Source organism: Leptonotus elevatus, chromosome 1 (assembly GCF_054856555.1).
Source record: "Leptonotus elevatus isolate MCC_2025b chromosome 1, RoL_Lele_1.0, whole genome shotgun sequence".
Classification (NCBI taxonomy): domain Eukaryota; kingdom Metazoa; phylum Chordata; class Actinopteri; order Syngnathiformes; family Syngnathidae; genus Leptonotus; species Leptonotus elevatus.
In genome coordinates this window covers 43,515,873-43,539,756 of record NC_141239.1, presented here as the reverse complement: position 1 = coordinate 43,539,756, position 23,884 = coordinate 43,515,873, and the positions used below count along the sequence as shown (strand labels likewise).

General features: G+C 43.6%; 2 protein-coding genes across 2 annotated transcripts in view; one reads left to right on the top strand and one right to left on the bottom strand.

Moving 5' to 3' along the window:
* The window catches only part of notch3 (notch receptor 3), a 40,781-nt gene extending 36,110 nt beyond the window's left edge, over positions 1-4,671 (top strand). Inside the window, exons 30-33 of the mRNA XM_086068900.1 lie at positions 381-685; positions 772-919; positions 1,179-1,276; positions 1,755-4,671. Of these exons, the coding sequence (XP_085925026.1) occupies positions 381-685; positions 772-919; positions 1,179-1,276; positions 1,755-3,158 (1,955 nt within the window). The 3' untranslated portion in view covers positions 3,159-4,671. The remainder of the gene's footprint in view (positions 1-380; positions 686-771; positions 920-1,178; positions 1,277-1,754) is intronic.
* A 670-nt stretch (positions 4,672-5,341) lies between these two features.
* cntnap1 (contactin associated protein 1) lies at positions 5,342-23,194 on the bottom strand. Its single transcript, XM_086068767.1, has 24 exons — positions 22,438-23,194; positions 18,069-18,170; positions 17,800-17,993; positions 16,625-16,778; positions 16,286-16,489; positions 16,013-16,197; positions 15,786-15,935; positions 15,438-15,699; positions 15,214-15,363; positions 14,963-15,137; positions 14,784-14,890; positions 14,579-14,701; positions 14,276-14,479; positions 14,050-14,206; positions 13,698-13,825; positions 13,448-13,621; positions 13,158-13,376; positions 12,846-13,085; positions 12,530-12,769; positions 12,318-12,445; positions 12,007-12,100; positions 11,691-11,921; positions 11,558-11,602; positions 5,342-10,457 (listed from the first exon to the last, which is right to left on the bottom strand). The coding sequence occupies exons 1-24, from the start codon at positions 22,496-22,498 to the stop codon at positions 10,258-10,260; spliced, it is 3,927 nt and encodes a 1,308-aa protein (XP_085924893.1). The 5' UTR covers positions 22,499-23,194; the 3' UTR covers positions 5,342-10,257.
* Positions 23,195-23,884: the final 690 nt, after the last annotated feature.

The window sequence follows — 23,884 nt, the reverse complement described above, 5'->3', positions numbered from 1 at the left end:
TAGCCGGAGCTAGCCTGCTACTGTATTTTGCTAGCTAGCTTGCTAGCTAATCAAATGTATTTATTATCTGTATCTATATTAACTGACTACTGTTTTACTAGATGGTTTTACACCACTGTTGCTGACATCTTGTCTATTAACCGGAACTAGCTTGGTAGTGTATTGGTAGCAAGCTAGCTAGCAAATCAAGTCTATGTTATCTATATCTATATTAACAGACTACGATTTTACTAAATAGTTTTACACCACTGATGCTGACATCTATCTATCTATCTATCTATCTGTCTTTCTGTCTGTCTGTCTGTCTGTCTTCTGTAGCTAACTAGCTAATCAAATCTTTATGAACTATTTCTATATTAACTTGACCACTGTTTTAATAGATGGTTTTACTCCGCTGATGCTGGCGTCGTTCTGCGGCGGCGGCCTGGAACCCGAAATCACCGAGGAGGAGGAGAACGAGGAGTGCTCGGCCAACATCATATCCGACCTCATCTACCAGGGCGCGTCACTCGCCGCCCAAACAGATCGCACGGGCGAGACGGCGCTCCACCTGGCTGCCCGCTATGCGCGCGCTGACGCCGCCAAGAGACTCCTGGACGCTGGGGCGGATGCCAATGCTCAAGACAACACCGGACGTTCGCCCCTGCATGCCGCCGTGGCTGCAGACGCACAAGGAGTGTTCCAGGTACACATCAAAACGAGTGAAAACATGTTATCTTAAAAGTGTGAGAAAAGACGAAAAGATATAAACCCGCCTTTCTCTCCCCGTAGATCCTGATCCGAAACAGGGCCACAGATCTTGACTCACGCATGTACGACGGCTCCACAGCACTCATCCTGGCCGCCCGCCTGGCGGTGGAAGGAATGGTAGAGGAACTCATCACTTGCCATGCAGATGTCAATGCAGTTGATGAACTAGGTAAGCAGCTGTTTTGCTTATCGTCATGTTATCTAATTTTAAGGTCGCCGCAATTGATAAGGCCTGCAAAAGTTTGAAATTCGAGCACTCAAAGCAGTGTCAACATCATTTTTGTCATAGGCCTCATTGTATTTTCCATGATTGTGAATTACACAACAAATTAATGGATAACTAGTGTTGAAATAAGTCAAGGGTAATAATTTGTTCACACCTACTTTTTGAATAGCGACTGTTAACCAGATCTTGTGTTCTCCCTCAGGTAAATCTGCCTTGCACTGGGCTGCTGCTGTTAACAACGTGGACGCCACTGTTGCTTTGCTGAAACATGGCGCAAACAAAGACATGCAAGATCTCAAGGTACAGCCTCCGCTAAATACATTAGACAGGTTTTTGACAAGCTATGGAAAAATAATATTTTCTTTACAGTTTTGGAAAAGTCATGGAATTAAATGTGGCACTAAAAAAGGTGTAACATGGGATTAATGTTAAAAATGATACAGAAGTGCAACATCAGCTCACAAAGTGCAGCATGGACTCTGAACCACTCGTCCTCTGCTCAATGTGGTTTTTGAAATGTTATATTTGACAACAAAATTCCAGGAACATTTTGTAGTTTCAATGAGTGTTTCTTTAAGGAGAAATTGAACTTTGCTGAACCCTACAGAAGCACTCTTACTGCACAGGAAAAAAACTGCTTTATTTTGGCTGGTCGGTAGACTTTTATATTAAATTTAAACTCAAGTGAAAGGTTATGACAAAGTCATTGAAAAGTGATGGACACCTAATGCTATAAAAAAAATCTACAAATCCTTAACCTTGTGTGTGTCTTATTCAGGAGGAGACGCCTCTCTTCCTTGCGGCTCGCGAGGGAAGCTGCGAGGCCATCAAAGTTCTGCTGGCTCACTTTGCCAACCGCGAGATCACGGACCACATGGACAGGCTGCCCCGAGACATCGCGCTGGAGCGCATGCACCACGACATCGTGCAGCTCCTGGACGAGTACAACACTGTGAGGAGCCCCCACGGCCACGGCGGGCCCGGACTCCACCTCTCCAGCGGTCACACCCTGTCGCCCCTCATGTGCCCGCCCAGCGCCTTTCTGCCCAGTTTGAAGACCACCCCGCAAGGCAAGAAGAACCGCAGGCCGGGGGCGAAGGTCTCCGGACTCGCAGGCCAGCACGCCTGCGGTCTGAAGGACTCGGCCAAGGCCCGCAACAAGAAGCTGACCTTGGACATGCAGAGCGCCCTGCTGGAGAGCTCGGTCACCCTCTCGCCGGTGGACTCGCTGGACTCGCCCCACGGGGGCGCCAGCAACGCCGGCTACATCACCAACCCCACGTCCCCGGTGGCCATGCCGTCCCCGGGGCTCTTCCACACGTCCATGTCGGTCCCGAGCACGCCCATGGTGCACGCCGGGATGCTGGACGGCGGCGGCCCCTTTGCCGTGTCTCTGGCGCAGCTCAACGACCTGAGCAACGGCGGCATGGCCCTGCAGGGCCGCGTGTCCATGGCGGACGTGGGCCACGGCTACGTGCTGAGTCCGTCGGGCCAGATGGGGCTCAACATGGGCCTGGTGAGCCCGGTCAGCGTGCCCTTCGACTGGCATACCCGGGGGCCCGCCCCCCAGTGCGGTCAGCAGGTGGTCAACCTGGTGCAGAGCATGCAGCCGGCGCAGCAGCAGAACATGCTGCTGCACCAGCAGCAGATGTACCGCGGCGCCATGTTGCAACCCACGCCCGTCACCTCCACGCCCAGCGTCAGCCCCATCAAGCTGCCTTCCATCAGCGAGCAGCAGATCATGAGCCACTCCATAAGCGGCCAGCAGAATCTGGCCCGCATGGCGTCATCCACGCCACCCACGCCGCAGACCTCCCAAGCACCGCAGCCGCCGCCCTTCTTCCAGCAGCCCCCTCCGCAGGCCCCGCCGGGCGTCACCATCGCCCCGCCCGCCCAAGCCCCGGCCCCCCAGCCGGGCTCGGCGGAGGATTACCCCACCCCGCCCTCGCAGCACAGCTACACGTCGGCGCTCGACGCCACGCCCAAGCATTACCTGCACCTGCCCACCGAGCACCCCTACCTGACCCCCTCGCCCGAGTCGCCCGAGCCCTGGTCAAGCCCCTCCCCTCAGTGCGTGTCCGACTGGTCGGACTCCACGCCCAGCCCCGCCGTCGCCGGCTCCGCCCAGACCCAAATTCCCCAAATCCCCGAGGCCAACAAAAAGATGCAGGTGTTTACTTAAAGATGCCGTTTATGTGTCAGCCTGTTTCCAAGATTGTTCATTGGATTTGGATTGACTTGTTGTTGAAGCCGAGTTCATGTTTGATGTTTGTGAACGGCTTGTTAGACGCAGTAAAGTGAAAACGTGTGTTGTCTGAAAAAAAAAACAAGCAGACAATTGAATGAAGTAATTCTGTCACAGATGGACTTTATTATTAAGAAAAAAGTATATGAAGAAAACCAAGTCTTTTATTTCAAAAGACTTTGGGATCCTTTCCTGAAAACTAACATTTAAAAGTAGAACAAATCTGAAGGGAATTCATTTATTTTTATTTATTGTTTGTACTTTTTGTAGGTATTTTCACACTCTTTTTTTTGTTCTAGTTTCAGGCAAAAAAAAAAATGTGCCACCATCTTTCATTTGATTTCAAAGTTGCCTAATTTAATTTATCCTTCAGGCCTGCTCAAAACCTCTCCTGGTATTTATTCAGGCCCGTTCAAACGTTGCATGGAGATTGGCTCCATTTCCCGTTGGAAACAATTGTGCTTTTTCTTTTGAGTTTTAAGAATATAGATGAGTGTGTCCCAAGCACTTCAAGTGGTGATTGCCAAATGAGCCACACAATGGATATTTATATGACAGGAATGGAATTGAAAGCACATCTGCTGTCTAATGATGGCCTTAAAAAAAAAATTAACAAACCTTCCGCCATTGAATTATTTTTTAGTTTTTCTTGTTACCATTTTAAGAGAATTTCAACTTGTTTTTCCTTTAAAATCAGCCTGTCACTGCCTGTATTTTGTTTTGTACCCTTGTTTCAGTGTTTAATAAATGCATTCCTTTTTTTAGTTCACCTCAGATGTACTAAGCTATGCTCACCAGCTGCTATATTTTTTTGTCTCCATCATCCTCCCTGCAAGTTTCAATATTTTTCATACTGTTGGTGTGCCATTGCCTCTCTTGGGATTGGGCGGACGCGCACCCTAAGAGGAGTGTTTCAAGAGACTGAAGGAAGGAACGCTACCGTGTAGTGCTGCACCTTTTTGCTTTTGACGCCTTACGAGGATGGATGACGCGCCCGCTAAGCCAAGCGCTTTTTGTGTGTGGGTTTTACCCATCAGCCTTGAGATGTGATTTAAACATAAAGAAAAAAATTATATTCTTTCCATCACATTGTGAACACGAGTGGCGCACCACTCCAGTAGCAAATACTACTACTACTACTACTACTTTTACTACTACTACTAGTTGTTTTTTTTATTGTTGTGTCCTGTTCCACTCCGACTCGATTTGTAACTTGTTTTTTGTTTGATTCATTTTTTGAGGTTTTATAAATATATATATTAAGTAACTTGCCTGCCAGTTTTTCCTACCAGGTCGCACTGAGTGTTTGTACATTTCAACTTTTCGACGTTTTCTGTGTGTACATATGTTTGTTACCTGGTAGATCTTTTTGCTTGAAAAGTCTTATGTTTCTAAAATGATTGTTATGTACTAAAAAGGACAAAAATAAAATGTACTTCATTTAGCATAATTGTGAGCATGTGACTTTTATTTCTCCAGGTCTTGATTTAATTTTGTGTTTCTCGTTTACCATTAACAGGCTCTAATTAAAAATAATATGAATACAATTATATTTAGAAATACCACAAAACTTTTTAGTCATCTAATTCAGTAAATAAATTCCAAATATTAACAATACACATATAATGATGGCAATTAAAATCATCTGAAATGGACACCAATTTAAATTATTGTTAAAAGGTTTGCTTGAGGGCTAGAACATTGTAAATTAAGTTTTACAATTAAGCTTTTACATGTTATCAGTTCTGTGTGAAATGTAAATGGTAAAAAAAAGAGTTCAATAAAACTAAGAAGACTTATTTTTTCTTGAAATTATTAAACATATCTGATTTGTTTAGAGTTGATTCTCACCTAGAGTGTGGCGAGAAATAATGTGAGTGCAGGAAATTATCCAATTTCACTTTATTTGTCTGATAATTATTCTTTGTTAACTGAGAATGCATCTTTTTTTAAATCGATCTATTGCAGTGACATAGTGACTGACAACACTTAAACTGTTTTCATTTCGATGGCAGAAAGCACAATTTAAAAAGTGACATTTTTGTTTGGTTGTGTGCCATGACATTTTTGTAAAGTACCTGAAGGTTTAGATTTGTATTACTACCACATCACTCAATGGGATCTTTCAGACTTTTTATTGAGGTGAGTTTGGCTTTACTTAGCTTTTTACAACAAGAATTGCATTTACAGTGACAACATCACCCCAAAAAATGCGAGTGACAATATAGTCAATACAAGGAATTTGACTTTTCTTTTGACAATGTGCTTGTTATTGACAATTCCGAGCTTACGTCACAAGTCAAAATGGCAACCAGCTCTCCGCTCATTGAAAAGCATTGGACTTTGGATCGTTTTAATTTGATTTGTGAGGATTATTTTTGACTTGAAAATGTGATAAAATGTTGTTCGACTCCTATAACAATATGCCTGGTTTGAATTATAGTCACAGGCAACAGCAATACAATACGCCGTTTGTTTTCACTGTCCAAAGGAAGTATTTGTGTTGCGTTGCATTGGAGGAAGTATCAGAAATGCCCGGATGTTCGGAATTGTCAATTGAAGTTGTACTAGGAGTTGTTACTCAATCAAAATCGAGTAGTGCTCCTGACGTAGATCACATTGCGGTGTGCCCAATGAAATGACTAGTGACAGGACATCTGCACTTTTGAAACAAAACAAAAATATGTCACCATCTAGTGGACATTTAATGCTCTACCTACTATTCAATGCATCCACTGATGCTCACTCACCAGGATGTTGTCTATTGAATACAGTGGTGCCTTGAGATACAGCTGATGTTTTGCTTTGAATTGTGAGCAAAAAATCAAGCTACAAGTGCTGTGTGTAGGCCTACAGTGAATTCAACTCACTTTACAACAAGAAGCAGTTTAGCATATTCTTCAAAAAAGACGCTTCATTTCAAGCTTTTTATGCCATGCCAGTGGAAGTTAACTGTCAAACGAAACAGAACAAATCAACTTTGCTAACACATAATGCAACAGGCAAAAGACGGGCTAATGGATAGTAATAGTAGTTGTGGTATTATGGCCCTGTCAGAAACGGATTTTCGAACACAAACAGTCCAGCACTACAAGTAGACGGAAAATATAATAGTCACAGGTCATATTTTCTTTATCTTTCTTCTGCGAAAAACAATAGTGTACCGTCTGAATCACTTACAGTAGTTGTGAAAGTCTTCTTCGTTTGTGTCTTCAAGACTGTATTATACTGCCTCCAGTGGCCAAACTGTTCTTTACATACTGTTTAATGATTGTATTTATTTATATTTTATACAGTACAGTGCTACTTTCTCATTTTTTTTTAAATACATAGGCTACAAATTGTGTTTTGTTTTGTTTTGTGGACAAAGACTTGAACGGATTTATGTCATGTTCCATTCATTTCAATGGGGAAAGATTATTTAAAATACAAGTGTTCAAATTTACAAGTCACATCTCAAGGCACCACTTGTACTTTACTGTTACTGGTGTACTACAGTAGTGAGTTGTTGGCATCTGTGCACGTCTGTGTTGTTTATTGTCTCTAGGTGGGAAAACAGTGAAAACGCACGTACTCAGGCACATGCAAACACACTTTGGGGGACCACGTATGGTGAGTGAAATTATACTGCTATGCTAGCTGCGCACTGACACTTATGCTAACATACACACTCCTGTATTCAGTCAATGCTATCATTTACATTCACGTTTACAGCGCACTCTTAAAAAATAAAGCCTATTTTGCCATCTGTACATTTGCATACATTATCAGTATCTTGTCACTGTACAATCAAACCAACAAATGTACACATTGGATGCTTATTACAGCTAAAAGCTGCAAGCAATGGTACTTTCTTTGTCCTGAGCAAGCAGCACATTAGTGTGACATTCAAAACGTTGCTTCACACGCCTCACTGTTGTGCGTCTGCGGGTTTAACTAGCATCAGTGGCGTAAAGAAGCTCATTGTCATGTGTTCATGCTAGGCTATATGTATTAGTTCACATATACAGTTAGCTGCTAGCAAAGAGTGAGTCGGCTTTCAGCTATTAATCTACGACATGATGCATAAATCTATCAGCAAATGTGTTTGAAATGGAAGTAAAACATCAGCATTTTTACACCATCATGGTCCTCTGTACATGTAGTCTATGGGCTTTCACACCAGTAATCGTTTGTCCCCCCACCCTTGATGCCTCTCATTTGCAAATTAAGTTCCAAATGAATTATGGTGCATTTCAATCCAGCGGATAGATTTTCCCAAATTATGGCCCAAATGAAGTGCAGTAGGACATCAATTCGAGAAGGTAGCAGTTTATTTTTGTTCTTAAATTTTCAGTTTGTTTAAATAATGCGCAATTAGAGGAAGAAGCTGTTTTATAACTGTGACGTATTTTCATTTTCTGCTTGACTGTGAAACCATACCGATAGGTCCCCGCCCCCACTCACTTCAACTATACACAATGCATAAAAGAAACCAAACCGGGGTGAAATGGACCAATTTTAGAAACACATCAACTGATTTTTAACTCGAACTACTGGTGTGAAAGGACCCTTGTTAGAGCGTGTGTATGTTTGTATGTACCGGTAAGCGTCGCCACCAGATTTTTTATTTTTATTTTTCCCTTAAAAGCTAGACAAAATGTAACAAGCAAAACGGATGCAAGTAGAGCTCGTATGGTGGACACCTCGTTATCAATCAGTATCATGACAGTCTGAAGCCCTGTGCTGAATAACAGGTAGATATGGTACTGCAATCGGCAAAGCTGCGATCTACTACTAATGCCGTATGGCCTTCCTGAACCACGTATACATGTGACATTCTTTATACATAATGCACTGCCTTACTCGAGCTTTTAGGCTTAGAATACACAATACACAAACCTAAGCACCACTTGCAATCGTTATGTTCATGCTCTTCCAACAGATCTTATTTAGTTTGGCTTTTTTTCAAAAACAAGTTGGATTTTTTTTTTGCATGGACACATTGTGAGCTAGGGTGTCACCAAATTGTCGGCTAAAGGTGCAGGTTTTACATGGTCCATATACGGTAGGATATCGGCAACCTCAAATGGGCTCAGAAAATAGTACAATTCTGATTGATTTTTCTTGGGTCCAAATGCCTTCTGATGGAGTTTTTGTGGTTACTTGGGGGGGGGGGGGGCATGCTTGCTCAGATGAGGCACTTCAGTATTTCACCCTGCAGGACAGTGTGAGACTCGCATGTGGAGGGGCTTGAACTTCGCAAAATACAACTTTGTACAGCACCAGGCATTGCATCCCAACCAAACTGGGGTTTAAAAAAAAAACATGACAAAAGAAGAAATGAAAGAATTGGAACACCTAAGCCGGTGGTTGTTTTTGTCCTCAGTGGTTATTTCTTGTGGGTTTAACATAATGTGATACTGTTTTTCCCCCTAGGAGGCGTGCATGGTAACTAGTTGGGATGGCCAATTGATCATATGTTATATGATATGATGTATTATATCATAATAGAGACCAGCTTAGATTCCAGCCTCTTTTTCCTGTTGGGCCTGGATTTCTTTTCCACTCTAAGAGACTCAGGAAATTTTGATTGCAGCCAGGTCATCATTGCAAGAGAATCTGAATTGCATGACCTGGATGAACATTTTGTACTTTTGTGTTGTTGTTGTTGTTGTTGAGACTTTCAGTTTGCCACTGTCGGTTACTCGCGTGATTTGTTTGGCATAGTTTTTACACCGTTGCTCTTCAAGATGCAATCCAACCATTTTGTACCCATTTTGGGATTGCCCAAGACTTGCTTTGGGGGAACAGGCCGGGAATCAAACCAAGAGTGTCTGCAGCTCGTTTAGGCAGGCAACTACAATAGTGAGGTCACGGTGGCTTGCTGCTACTGTACGTGGGGAGATTTGTTACGTGCCCTGGTACTCTTGTTTCTGACTATTTTTTAAATGATCATGTCAGGTCAGTTTGCAGTTGATTGCCAGATAATCCCATCTGTGAGTACCACACAATCAGATCCAGACCCTCTGTAATTTCTGCCTCATCCAGGTGCTCCATGGGCACCCAATGGGCCGCGATGGAGTTAGATCATTTCCTGGAAGGTATGCCATGGCCATGAAGGTTTCTTACTTGAGAAAGCAATGGTTTGATGCAGAGCCATCACATCGGTACCCAAATATTTTCCTCACGATACCAAGGGAGTCCACTAGTCCAGGATGTCTGAGGTCATTTCTTAATGTTTATATTCCTATAGACTAGGAACACCAGGACTCTAATGGCTGGCTGTATATATCTGTAATGCCAAATACTCTGCTCCAGGGTCTCTATTGTCTCTATTACTCTCTAGATCTGGTGACTTCAGAGGCACTCACCACAAGAGTGGATCTCACTGCTAAGGTAAGTCAACCTGTCCACCCACAGATTCAGGGAAGGGGATAGTATCCCAAAACTAATTGAATCTCTTGCTTTTGGTCTTCAACCTGTACACCAGAGAGGATTCCCATGACAGCAACAAGCATTTTAGTCCTAGACCTCACAGAATGACCCAACAACATCCAAGCTATACAGGTAATGAACAGTGAGAGACCGGGAATGCATGCCTGATAAAAACAAATCTGACCGCAACTCAATTTATCAAGGTCAGGGCTTGTTAGGATGCAGGGTCCGAAAATAGCCATTCGAAAAACCCAACAACGAGTGCTGTGCATTTAAATGATTGCTTGGATAACATGGATGACAATAATTAAAAATGTGTAGCTTGAATCTTTGGGGCGGGGGGGAGTTGTGTAATTGACGGGCTACACCATCACTAGTCCACTGTTCAGATCATGGCGATCCCTACTAATTAGCACGCATTAATTAGCATTCTTATGTTGATACCTTTGATTTTTGCAGTTTCTTGGCCCGTTAATCAACTTTGATGGTAGCCAAACCCACAAGTCATACCCTCAGAGGGACTACCAATATAATAAAAAGACTCAACGCAAAGATATGTAATGTATGAAAGTCCTTCCCAAAGTCACTGTCCCATTGGTCCCACGTGTGGTTTATTAGCTTAGCCGCTCCTGAACTCCTCGTCAATTTCGGGCAGCATTTTTTTTTCCCGTCTCAGGGTCTCAGTGAGGGGCCGGGAGCTGCTGGGTGACTCCAGGTGTTTGGGTTCGTTGGTGCGGTAGGTGCCCTTCTGCTGGTACGCATACACGTAGATGCTATACAAGCCCGCCAGTAGAAGAAGCAGCGCCAGGATGACGATGACTGTGGGATAGAAATAGCAGTAATAGAAGGAGATAAGCACCATTCGACAGACAGATGCTCTTGTGAGGAGGAACAGTGCATACTTTTTGATATATCAGCACTTTTGATCAGCCAAAATGTATTCACCGTGAATTTAATGGTAACACTAGCATATGCTCTGTCGTTGGCCTCCTCTTGTCTAATATTGAATACCCTGCACAATAATGTGATTATATTTGGTGTCCTTTCTGTTTGTCTGTACTTTGTTCTTTCGATTGAATTTGTGACCCCCAGTGGCCATATTCCCCTTTTGACTTTTTTTATCCATCCATCCATCCATCCATCCATCCATCCATCATCTGAACTGCTTGTCTTAGTTTAATTTAAATCTAATCAGTAAATTCGCTCTAGGTTCTATTTTTTCTACTTACTACATTAATTATTCATTAAGAAAGAAAGAAAGAAAGAAAGAAAGAAAGAAAAATAGGAATAGTCAATTCGCTAATTCCACGATCATGTCCTCTTGTATTCCAGGCATCGGATAGCCTTTGTTGGGATGCCTGCTCTAATCTTTGACGATGACGTCATGCATTAGTATAATACCTCTCAATCTGAGCAGTGGTCGGTCACTGGTGACGCATTAATCTGCAGTGTCTATCAATGAATAGCAGTAAAATGATGAGCCGTAAACTATGCCCAGAGCAGACTAAACTGAACTGATCCGGTAAAGGTCTCAGACATGGATCGAGTGGGGGAGTTGGCACAGTCTGTCTCCACATTGGTAATACAATGATGACAGGCACTGAGTTTCTAAAGTGAAAGAAGCTGACACTAAGGTTTAGTAATGAGAAAGATGTAAGGATCTTGCATCGGAGAAGGACAATAAAATGTGACATTTTGATTAAGATCCATTATGAATTTGTAGAATATGAAAAACTGTTACTTAACAACAATTTTGGGCCAGTCACTGTTTCATTAATCTTTTATTACTTTGACAAAAATGCATACATTTGCAATAAATTGAAGGAGCTGCCCTTTTCGGCCCATTTTAAGTTTTATTTAAAACATTTTTTTTAGATCAAATATAAGAGATCAATACCCTAATAATATGAAGGACTCACCTATTATCCAGAATAGACCAAGGTCATCATGGATGTATATATAATCTGAAAAGCAGATATGCACAATAAGAACTGAAATATATTGCATTTACAGTTTACTCCTGTATTTGGGTGTGAACTGATATTACCATACCTATAGTGGTAAACCAGGGATCCACTTCCCATGGGACATAACCCAGAACTGGAGGGAAGGCGCCGCAGTTGGACTCAGAGATGTCACCTTTCGTTGTCACTGGCGGGTCCGTTTCATTCGGCCGGAAAAGAGCCTTTAGAGGGGCGTAGACGTTGTATCTCACGCCAGAAATGCAGCCAATGAAGCCTGGAGTATTATGCTTCTGGATTTCATAGTCGATGTCGCCAACCTCTGATACACACAGCATGGTCAAAATACAGTCCTTTAAAATAAAAACAGAACCTGTATGTTCTCTGCATGGAAATGAGATACGTACCAATCACTTTGCCCAAGAACATGGACTTTGGAGAGTCAAATCTTGCATCCTCCACTAAAGTTATCTTTTCAACAATGGGCTCCATAAAATCCACCTGTAGAGACAGATATTTATACATTTTATCTGGATTTGAGACAACCAAGCTACAACTGTAGATCTGTATTTGAGCCAAAGAAGTAGTTCTTGACATTAAACTCAGCTGTCAAAGAATAGAGTTATCATTTCGAATCTTTCAGGGTCTTTTAAATAGATCCAAAGTTGCACTGTTTTATTTTAGGTGTTTGTAGAGTGGGAGGACCGAGAGCATTGACCTGTGTTTTGATGGTCCTGTTGTGTCTGGTGATGTTGATATAATGTGGGTATCCGTCTGCAAGGTTACGGCGGGTCAGCTCATACTTGTGTGTGATGAGTCCCAGTTTATACCTCAGATCCACGCTGCCTGTGTAGAGAAAGTCAGTAGATGGCATTGACGTACATTGATGTACATTACGCGGTGAACGGCCTTGTCGCATGCGGTCCCTACCGTCGCTTTTGAGTACGACGGCAATGTAGTCGTGGACAAAGGAGCTTATATAGAGCAGCACGGCCGGTTTGTAGATGGTGCTGAAGCTGAACTCTATGTCATCCGCCGTATCGTTATAGCCCAAGCTGAAATTGTCATAATGCGGGTCAATCCAGTTGGCCCAAGCTGCTTCGTCGGATATTGGCTTCTTCCGTACGGTGTACTTCAGCCAGGAGCCAAGCTCAAAGTAGGCACCAATGTCTTAAACGAGAACAACGTAAGAAGCGAATCAGCTTAATGCCGTTCACGGTTTCAGATCATTGTCCCAATAACTCACCTTTATGGCAGTAAAATCCATCAAACGCAGTGTTGTTGCAGTCACAGGTGTAGGAAGCGAAGCCCTCAATGCACTGGCCACTGTTGCGGCAAGGTATGGTGGCATTGAGACACTGGCCCGTACAGTTCCTTCTGATACCTTTTTCTTCATCGACTTTCCCTTCCAAATCCAGAGGAACCCCATTCAGCCGTAACCCTCGGAGACAACCCAGGAAGGGTTTTTGGGTGCGGTTACGTGAACCTGATGTAAGACAATGATTATGCAACTTCCTTCTGGGATATTTAATGGATCAGTCATTTTTTAGTCACCTACCTACAACAAGAGGATTTGTAAAGTTCATGGTAACAAACGTCTGACTGGGGAAACGTTTGACAGTCCAAGGCTGGTAGTCAACCTTTATTCGAGCCAATTTCACATTAATCTCAGCCTGGACAAAGTGCCACTCGTTATCATTGAGTGGCACAGGGGAGCGTAGTGTTACATTCTGGATGCCATCTCCCACCATGAAGACGAATACAAGATTATGGGTTGCTGGAAATGAGAAAGAAAGGGTCACAAAACCAATCAAATAAGGAGAATAGGTCACTGCTGGTTGAACTCACTATTGAGCTCTATTCGGATAAAGTTTTTGAGGTGATCGTCTGAGTTCTCCAAGAAGACTGAGTCATATCTATATGTTTTGAAGTGGAACGAGATGTCAGCGCTGGAGCCTGGTTTGAAGGTGGGGAAAGTTATGTTGGCAGGTTTGGTGAAGGATATAGTGTTCCAGATGCTTCCTGCAAAAAGTGAAATGTTAGTGAGACAAAGCAACTCAAATACTTTCAAAAAGTAAACCATAAGCGTGGAGCTCACTATCGCCATGGCAGCGAAGAGGTCCTACTGTGAACTGTGCTTCTGAGCCAGTCCTGTTGGTGTCGCCAATCACCACCCTCCTGACAGGAAGATGGTCCCTAAAGTCCAAGTAGCCCTTATCGGAGTACCTGAAGGTTAACAATGGCCATGTTGATACCTTTTTTTTGTTTGGTTGGTTTATTGAACATATAAACAGAAAAACATAAAACGCGTTACAAGTATAAAATATAAGTTGAAGTAAAAAAGAAAAAACAAGAATAGGAAGAAAGAAAAGAGTTTACATGTTCAAAAGGATGTAGGAAGCGTTCATGTCAGTGTTACACACCGCATAAACATTATGCCCTTGTCTCACCATTGTCTATAGTCTGCATCACAGTTGCATTGATACTTGGGGTCAACGCAGGTCTGGTTGATGGCGCAGCCACACTTTTGGACCTCTCTGAACGTTCCTCCCCAGTAATAGTGACTCTCATTATTGCGACCAATCCAGTAACCAAAAGGTCTTCCATCTGAACCAGAGAGAGTGTCAGCACACTAATCCTCACTTTTGATTCCCACAGTTTATTAGGCAGACTCACTAGGCGTGTTGAGGAAGCGGGACTTGTAGCATGAATAGTCGACCCACTGCTCACAGTACAAAGAGGTGTTGGCCAGGGCGGTGACTTCATCCCAGGATGCGTTCCAGTAGTTGACGTTACCAATGTACGGCTTGTCAATTGAACTCCCTGTCACCTTGGTACCATCCACGCGGTCGTGCAAAATCACAGTCCAAGCTTTGTATGCTGGATGGGTTCCAAACGTCACAAGGAAGAGAAAGATCATAGTGAACATGTTGATTTGACAAGGCTGAAATGGTATGTAAATCTTGCAGTCTTGCTTACACTTCATTTTACAGTATACTTCGAATGGCTTTAGTGGTCCACTCAGATCTGGATCAATAGTGTAGTTTCCGGACCAGTACTTTCCACTGAGTCTGTAGGCCTCGCATGACTCTTTATACACAGCTGTGAGGGTTGAAATAATTCATATCATTCTAAATGGCTTTGTCTTCAAAAACGGGATCAAATTAGAGAGGTCAATACTTACACATGTGACACACTTCCCCTTTATAACCGGTGTTTTCACATAAACAAATGAAGTCATCCCACGACTGTATGCATCTGCCTTCATGTTCACATGGATTGGGAGTACATCTGTAAAACACAATGTATTTTTCCATGCACTATACATTAGGGGCATCATGACCATTAAGGGATGCTCCCCACCTGTCAGTGATACCACATGTTCCCAACAAGAGTTCAGCATAGCGCCCCCACTGTCGCTGCAAGATAATGTCGATGTCGAGCTGTTCATTGTCTATGAAGATATGCTGCATGCAACCGTGAAAGCGGTTTAGCTTGGTCTCACACTTCCTGATGGTGTTGTTGGTTTTTGGACAGCCTGAGTAAAAGAAAACCAATAGATGAATAATAGAGTTTAGATTTTGTTTGTGAGTCGATCTTGGTTATTAGTTCACCTCCAAAGAAGTAGCGGTCCCCGGTACGTATTGTGAAGGGGTTGGTGATCTTCAATGGGGAACCCTCCTCTTCATCAATTGTGAGAGTGAGGAGGTTATCTCTGGCAGCCAAATCAACTGAATGCCAGTAACCATCATTGAGCCTGTAACCTAGACACAGGACAAAAGTCTGTCAGATCAGGGATTCTCACCACCGGTTTGTCCGATGATGGCGATAAGTCCACCTGCGGCAAACTGCAGTTTCTTCTTGCCAGGCTGAAAGATGGTGACGTTGATCTGTCCCTCGCTAAGGCCTAGCTCCAGGGCGCCAAGGTCGTCAGCGAAGCGTGTGAACATGAGCAGACCCGTGTAGTCCCACGAACGAAACTTGAACTTTACAAACATGCGTGGCCTTCTGAAGTAGCCCGGCACTTGTAGGTAGTTGTTAGGTCCGGCAAAGGTCATTGGTTTGAGAAGAATGTCCCGGCAACCAAAATGCAACTTTTTCTGTGAGGGAAAAATAAAATCAATCTCCAAACCAATCTACTATGCTATTCCAACAGTGAATAGACAGTCTGGACAGAATTCTGTACCTTTCTTGGTATGACAATGTCCGCTTCTTCCTGCTTAGCCTTATAGATGATGTTGACGTCGTTAATGAAGACATTCTCCAGGCAGCCACGGAAATTCGGGGTGGTGGGGAGGTGAGGCATTTTAGGCTCGATTACACCACCAACATACAACTAAAAGACAAATGCAAAAAAAAAACTGTTTGCTCCAGGTGTTTTAAGATGCTTACTAACTAAAGATGCTGGCTTACCTTGTTGTCCAGATCCAGGTAGCTAAATTCTCCATTACAGATGGCCGTCACCGTTTGGCTGTCTACTGTGAAGTTCACCTGGCGTCCTGAGCGCTTGATGGTGACATAATGCCAGTGTAGGTTGTCGAGAAGGCTGCCAGCTACCAGAGTGGTTCGACCGTCTGTTTTGTGTATAACGCTACTTCCTGAAACAAATCAATAAAGGGGAAATTAGCTAAGGACTGACGACGTAGTGTTCCCCAAACTTGGCTGTGATCTCAAGTTAGTCTGTACCCAGGCTGATGTGTAGGTAAAGTCGACCCCTCTTAAGCTCAAGGGTGAAGAGATCTCCCTGAACTCCATCACTGTGTAAAAGCACACCATCCTGCTCCAGAGTTTTGAAGTTTATGGAAATGTGGTCATTTAGCGTGCGGGCCCTTTTCTCTGGGTACATATAGACCACCGAGTCGTCCCCGTTGTACTGCAGCACATAGGAATCTAGGGGAATGGGGCACATTTTGACCAAAGACTTAGAGTATCTGTTTTCTACACATAAAGTTATTTTTGCACAAAATCCCACCAATTTCCCATGAGAACAAAGGCAACAGTTACGATGCTGAGTTTATCTTTTACCATAATGGCATCCAAACAGCTCTAGCCTCACACCAATCTTCCCTCCGTTCTCTGTGTTCCATGCCAGAGGAAGCAGGCGAATGTGTTTAGCTGTAAAGGCGTAATGGAAGACATTCCTCTTCACCTGATAGTAATTCCAGTTCCCAGGCAAAGTCTGCAAACAGATAAGGGGGAGTGTTATTGAGTCACAGTCTTATTAAGACACTGGTGTGACAAAGTGGCGATGAGATGAGATTTGTCAGTCTTAGAGATAATGCGCTTGCTTTTAATCCAATGAAAATGACAATAAGCACAGTAAAACACTCCCTGGCTGCAGAATTGGTTGTAATGAGTATACAGTGTGTTGTAGGCAGTTATGTGCAAGTGCCTTGGAACTATATCCACTCTTGCTCATTTCTGCATGACCTTCAGCTTTTATTTGAAATAGCTGACTAAAAGGAGATCATTTCCTTGAGATTTTGTTGGAAGCCTCACACTTGAGGTAATGATAGTCTGGATCAGGCTTGCCAGAGTCCTGCAGGCTTTCGATGTTTCCGTCCTCCAACACAGCTGATTCTATAGATCAGGATCGTCATCAGGCTTCTGCAGAGCTTGCTGGTGAGCTGATTATATGAATCAGCTGTGTTGGAGGACGGAAACATCTGAAACATGCAGGACCTCGGCTCTCGAGGACGAGGACTGCGGAAGCCTGGTCTAGATGCTGAGATGAATGAAGTGGTCAGCCATGCGTCTGCAGTAATGCAGCCACTATCCTATACTGTCGAGTTAACGAGAAGATCAAGCCAAAGACCAAACTGTCACTTTGAAAAAAAAAAGATTATGTCGGGACAGTGCCAAAGGTCACTGGTCCTTCATATCAAAATGTACCAATTTAGCTTGGGCATTCATTATGAATGCCTTGTGGGCATTAAGTGTCAAAGATAAAGTTCTTGCTGTAGACCACAATGGAGGGCTGAGGCCTTGGTATGCCTTGGTTTCAACCCTAATTGAACTAGATGAGGTGTTCCTTAGGACAGGGATCCCTGCTTGGAAGGGCCCAGACCTAGGTGATTAGCGTGAAATGGATGCTTGAGTATGACTTACAATACGTTTACACAATGACCCAGTAAAAACGTCTAATCTTGTCCACCCAGTCAGCAACCAGGGATTTAACGCCCCCCTTCTGTGGCACCCACCGAGTTGCCTCCTTTCATGATATATGGTGTCCATGAGTCCGGCCTGTCCCCGTAGAGGAGGGTGTACTTGGTGACCCAGTCATACGAGTTGAAGGTGCCTTGGGTGGCAATGGCTCTTAGGCGGTATTTTCTGCCCAGGTCCACCTGCAGCCATGGCTGCCGATCCCTGGGCGAGGGTGACCAGCCGCTGCTGCCTACGAGGATATTAATACTTCACGAAGATTCATATCTCATAGTCATTCATTAGTAGCAATACGCCACAAACTTACCATACAACTTGGCGAAACCAGCAGAGTAGAGAAAGTTATATCTGGAGGAGGCCAGGAAGGAGGAGGCGTAGAGGCCAGACACCAATGGGTCCACACATTCTTCTACGAAAAAAAGTTATGATTGGGGGGAAAAAGGAAAAGGAATTTGTGTGTTGCACACATCGCTCCCAGAACATTATAAATGAGAACATTAACATTAATGGAAGTCACTTTGGCGCCGCACGAAAAGAGGAGACCTTTTGGATTCTATTTGCACATTAATGCTTGCTTGCTTCGGAATTTTTTATTTTATTTTAGCTTGTGAGCTAAAAATTGTAATATACAACCACATAGTGCCAGCAAATGTGGGCACCTCTGATAACTCAGATGAATCAGTCATTCAACCCATGGGATTTAAATTGCTCGGTGTTTGGCAACTCATTCACATCACATCCTCTCATTTGCATGTAAGTTTTCACTGCTGCTGTCCTGTCCTATCCCGTCTTGTCTTATTTAGGCTCGACACGTCCCCTACTCACAGGGTGTAGCACTGCCTGGCTTGTTGCTTCTATCCTGTACTGGTAAAACCCCCGTTGTCCTGTCACATCCTGTCCTGTCCTATTTGCTCCCTTCCTGACACGGTGTAGCACGGTCACTGCTTCTGTCCTATGCTGCCCTGTCCTGTCCTACCTTGTCCTGTCCCATTTGCTACTCATCGCGTCTAATTACTCCTCCTGTCCTGTCCTGAACCCCGTTCTATCTGATACTCGCCACATCTCATAGGCTGTAGCAATGTCAGACTCACTGCCAGTGCTCTTGTCCTATATGTTGCTTGTTGCTACTTGTCGCATCAATTCGTCACTGACAGTTGTACTGCATTTTGTTGTAATGTTGCATTCTGTTGTTGTCACACATGGATTTTCTTCTCTATTGAACTTTTTTTGTCTCATAGCTAACTTGTCTCAGGTCCAATGGCAAATTTGAATGCAGTGAATCACATTTTTCAGGAAATATAAAAATGGCTGGGGTCTGGATTTACTATTGTAGAGTTAGATGCCTGACAGCGTTCTGTCAAAATCTTTTTCACGTTGTGTCAAGGTGAGTTGCTGTTCTGGCTATTAAAAGCGTCCATCCTTCTTCCTCGTCTCGCTTGTGTCACAGTACTGGATAAATGTCCCACACCTTGAGAAGCCATTGCGCAAATGCAAAAAGGGAGGATCCGAGCATTGTTCAGTGTTTTCCCCCTCAAGGACACCCCCGGGTGGTCGAGTCGTGGCGGGCAAGGTTAGTTTGACCTTCTTGCTGTGCCTGTATCATCTGACTGAGCTCATACAGTATTAGTGCACAACCCGAGCCAGTACCAGAATATTCTCATAGAGGAAATCAGCATTGCTTCTAATGGAAGACGTATCGATTGGCTTTAATACCTCCAGAAGTACCAAAAGGGAAGCAACTATTTCCTCTGCTGCACTCTATAAAAGCTCTGCATTCCACTGTAGGGCGTTGTCAAGTTACAAACTTGAAGCTTGTGTGGAGCCTGCGAGGTGTCCCCCAAATCATCCTCCCTTTCCCTTGCGCCTATTACAAATTCATCAGCAAACGTCTGTGGCATGGAAACAGTGTGGCCACATTTAGAGCGCCAGCTCTATTTGTGCTGACTCATCGGTCTTCTGTATGAGTGTGGGACAGGCCCACAGAGCTGACAAATCTCTCCTGCAGCAGTGCGATGCAGAGAGCAAGAGGAGGAGGAGGATGGGCGGGAGGTACCTTCTCCCCAGTCTAACCGACCTGTGATGCTGCTGTCACAATTGGTACTGTTGACAGCCTTATAGTCACTACAGTATATGTACTTTTGTCCTTTGCTTTTCTAGTACTGTGGACATTGCAGGCCGCCTGCCAATTTACAATAGCCGGCTTTCCTAAGTCACTATAGACACCAGTCAATATAGGCCCCTTTGCCGTCACAATAAGCGCTATGTTGAAGTGAGGGGAGTAACTTCATTTACACAGGCTGTAGCCTGTCCAATATAAAAGTAGGGTTTTGCCACAGTCGTTTGAAAACTGTAGACAATTATGAACCTAAAAACCTAAATAGGCACTTTAGCCTGTCTTACTACACAGTAGGGGTGTTTAAAAAAAATCGATTCGGCAATATATCGCGATATTACAATTCTCGAATCGATTTGATATGTGGCCGAATCGATGTTTAAATATAATTTTTTTATGAAAATATTCAACAAAACGTCTTACATGAGGTTAGGGTTCACACGTTAAGCATGGAAGAATGTTATATTAATGGAACATTAATCCTTAATATTTTGTTTCAATGCTGTTGAAATATGAAACAGATAGCAACAGATTGTTTGTTAAATACAGTGGCTCACAGTTATAAGCCTGAAGTTTCAGATAAATAAGAACATTTTCATACAAACCTCACAGTGTGTATGTACAAGGTTACTGATTAGTATTTTCTAAATTTGAGTAAAAAACAATGCAATAATCAACGTATATATTTGTATCGGTAATAATCGGTATCGAATCGAATCGTGTCCTATGAATCGTGATATGGATTAAATCGACAGGTTCTAGGCAATTCACACCCCTACTACACACTATAGGTACTGTAGGCAGCTTTTCTTTTTACTTTTGGTACTATAGACAAATTTGAGCTACTATAGGGATCTTTTCTAGTCACTCTTAGTTGGCACTATATGCAGTCTTTCTCATTATTGTATATAATTTAGAAGACCCTTTAGCCAGGCCAGGCAGCTTTTCTCAGTCATAATAGACACCAGTCACTGCCGGCCAAACCACTACTGATCCTATTGGCACCCTTTCTGGGTACTTTAGGATGCCTTTCTTGCCACTATGGTTGCTATAGTCACTATAGGCAAATTTGCCAAAACACTCCACGTTCACAATTGGCACTCCAGACCCATTGCAATCACAATAGACATTATTGGCAGTCTTTTTAGTCATATGCAGCACTATCAGAAGCACTTCTCGTCACTATTGGTACTATAGACAGCCTTTTCAGCACCATAGGCTCTTTTTAGTCACTTTTGGCTTGATAGGAGGCCTTTCTCATCACTTAGGCATGATCTGCAACATTTGTTGTTACTTCTTGTATAGGAAATATGTCACTATGGACAGTCATCGATTAACATTGGCAATATAGGCAGGCCTACTAATCACAAAGGGCAGTTTAGCCTTTGTAGTCACTATGGGGAGACTTCCTAGCCACTAGTTGGCACTATATATTGTCTCTTTTATCAGTCACAGTAGATGCTGTAGGGATCCTTTCGTGTCACTACTAACTCTATAGGCACTTTCTTTTAACCGCTGGTGCTGGAGAGCACATAATTCCATTGAATTTTCAATGGGCGTATCTCCACACGTATATAGTGGCCCATCCTGCACTATGGGGCTTCCACTTAGTGTTAGAACTTCCACTCAATACAAGTACAGTACATCGATTCATAAAGCAAGGTGGTTCATTCAGAGCAAGCAGGGACCAACTGTACACTTAAAATTGGCATGCAAATGTAGTCAAAACAACACTGACTGCAAGATTATTTTAATATTCCAATTCTCAACCACGTGACTGGTGCCCATCCCTCGTCGCGCACCCTCACCTCTCTCATTGCAAAACTACTGAGTCATGGCAAGCATGCTGCATAAACCTCCCTGATTCCACCCTCACTTTGACACTTATATACATTTCAATATTTAAATGGAGAAAACGGCTGTCATCTTCAGCCACCAAATCGTCAATGAATTACAGCTCCTAGGAGGATCCTTGACCCTCTCCCCCGGGTAGGCTATTTGATTGACAGGTAATGCCTCCCTCCAAAAAGTGCTGCAGTGGGCTGGTCCCGTCGGGGTTGCTGAGCCGTGATCTCTCAAGCCTCAATTTCAACGTCTTATTACAATCTCACTTCGGTGTCAACACACACGCTTACATTCCCTATATGTTCGGCACAGCCGCATCGGCTCTGCAGCGTTATCCTTGTGGTGCAAGTTGAGGCTGCGCCGGGCACAAACTTGCGTGCAGGGTGAAAGCACTGCAATGCAGACAGTCCCGTTCGTGCTCACCTTAATTCTGCGGGACCGTCTGACGCTGTTTCCACCTCGCGGTCTGCGTGCACGCAAAACAGCACGAAACGACCGACTGCAATCCCAAATGGTTTTGCAAGTAAATAATGCATTGAAATGTTTATACTGGGGAGCCATGCTTTCTTCATGACAATGTGCCCTTCAAGGATTCCAACGCAGAAGCAATATGTCCTTCACCGTTTCGTTTATACGTGCAACTTTTTGCACAGAATACGGGGGGAAATGCAAATGAGACAACAAAAATAAGACAAATTTACTGCATGGCAAGACTTACGTGACGAGCAGCGTCGCACAGCCAAATACAAGAAGCATAAAGTCACTATTTTGCAAGTCATCCTTCACTTTAGGGCGCCTTTTCCCAACATCAAAAATGTGAATTAGTCGCTAGAATATCCCCGCAGCGTGCTCTTCTCACCACATCCTCGCCTTTCCCCCCCACGCCAAGCCAACTTTAACTCCTCCAACTCCTCTTCTTCCCGGGAAGCATCTACCGGTGCGGGCACGCGCATGCGATGCTAGTGCTGAGGCTGCGACCGTCCGAGAGCGCGCACCTCCTTCGTTCCCCTCAAAAATCCGAATGGTTGAACGTTGTGATGCTAAAGCACGTTTTGTAAGAGCACAGCGGGTGTTTGTAGGCAAAAAGAAGAAGAAAAAGTTTCGCTATAGTTGCTGAAGAGTAGGCTATAGCCGAATCCTTCCCAAAATAGCTTCTTCACACACACAAAAAAAAACTCTTCTTGAGAGACTTTTAACAACAATAACAAAATCCCATTAAAAATAATCCATCAGGCACAAAAGATGCTTCGCACCGCTCGTCTGATATTTCATATCCCAGTTTGGCACAATTCTTTCTTTTAAGCCGGTCAAATCATGTCGTGTTTGGTGAGTGCGTCTAGGAAATGGCTCCAGAAAGAGGTCTGGACATCCTTGCATGCAGGCTGGTCACCGGCGACCTTGCCCAGATACACTGTCCGGCCGCCAACGTTCCAGAACAGGTTAGGATAATAATGATGATGATGCCAGCTGCTGTGCCTGATTTTGTCGACTGAGGCAGGACGAGAGGGAGGGGGAGATTTAGAGGGGGATTTGCGGTGATGCGAAACAAAATAGGAGGGGGAAAAAAAATAAAAACAGCTTTGGGATTAAGAAGTGGGTTTATGGGACGTGAGTGTCTGTGAGATTGAATGCACAGTGTGTGCGGATTTGCTCCTGTTTTCAATCAAATCAGATTGTTTGTAAGCTCCCTTGCACCCCCCCCCCCCCTTCGCATTCTCAGACTGGAATACTGTATTGTATCAGTACAATATCTGCAAAGAAAAAAGCAATCAATGAAATAGCTGAATTTAAATATATTGACAAGACAGTCATTTAAAAGCCCTCCTGTACTTGTATACATGCAGTAGGTTGGTCAGGCTCGCCATCTGTTCGCCCTTTAACACTTGACTTTTACAAACCACAATTCACATTCAGTCTATTTGATTGGTGTGTGCCATGTTTGTGTATGTGATGGGGGGGGGGGGGTCTCATCTGGATGATAAAACGATTCATGGTTGAAAAAAATGAGATACTCGCTTATGTTAGTCACACTATGTTAAATATAGTATAAATAAATAGTTGGGTTTTATGTAGAAACTCTCCTCTTTATCATTAGAGAGAAATAAAAACACAACATTACGTGCCCAACTGATTTGAAACAGTCCTTACTATCAAATGAAATGCCA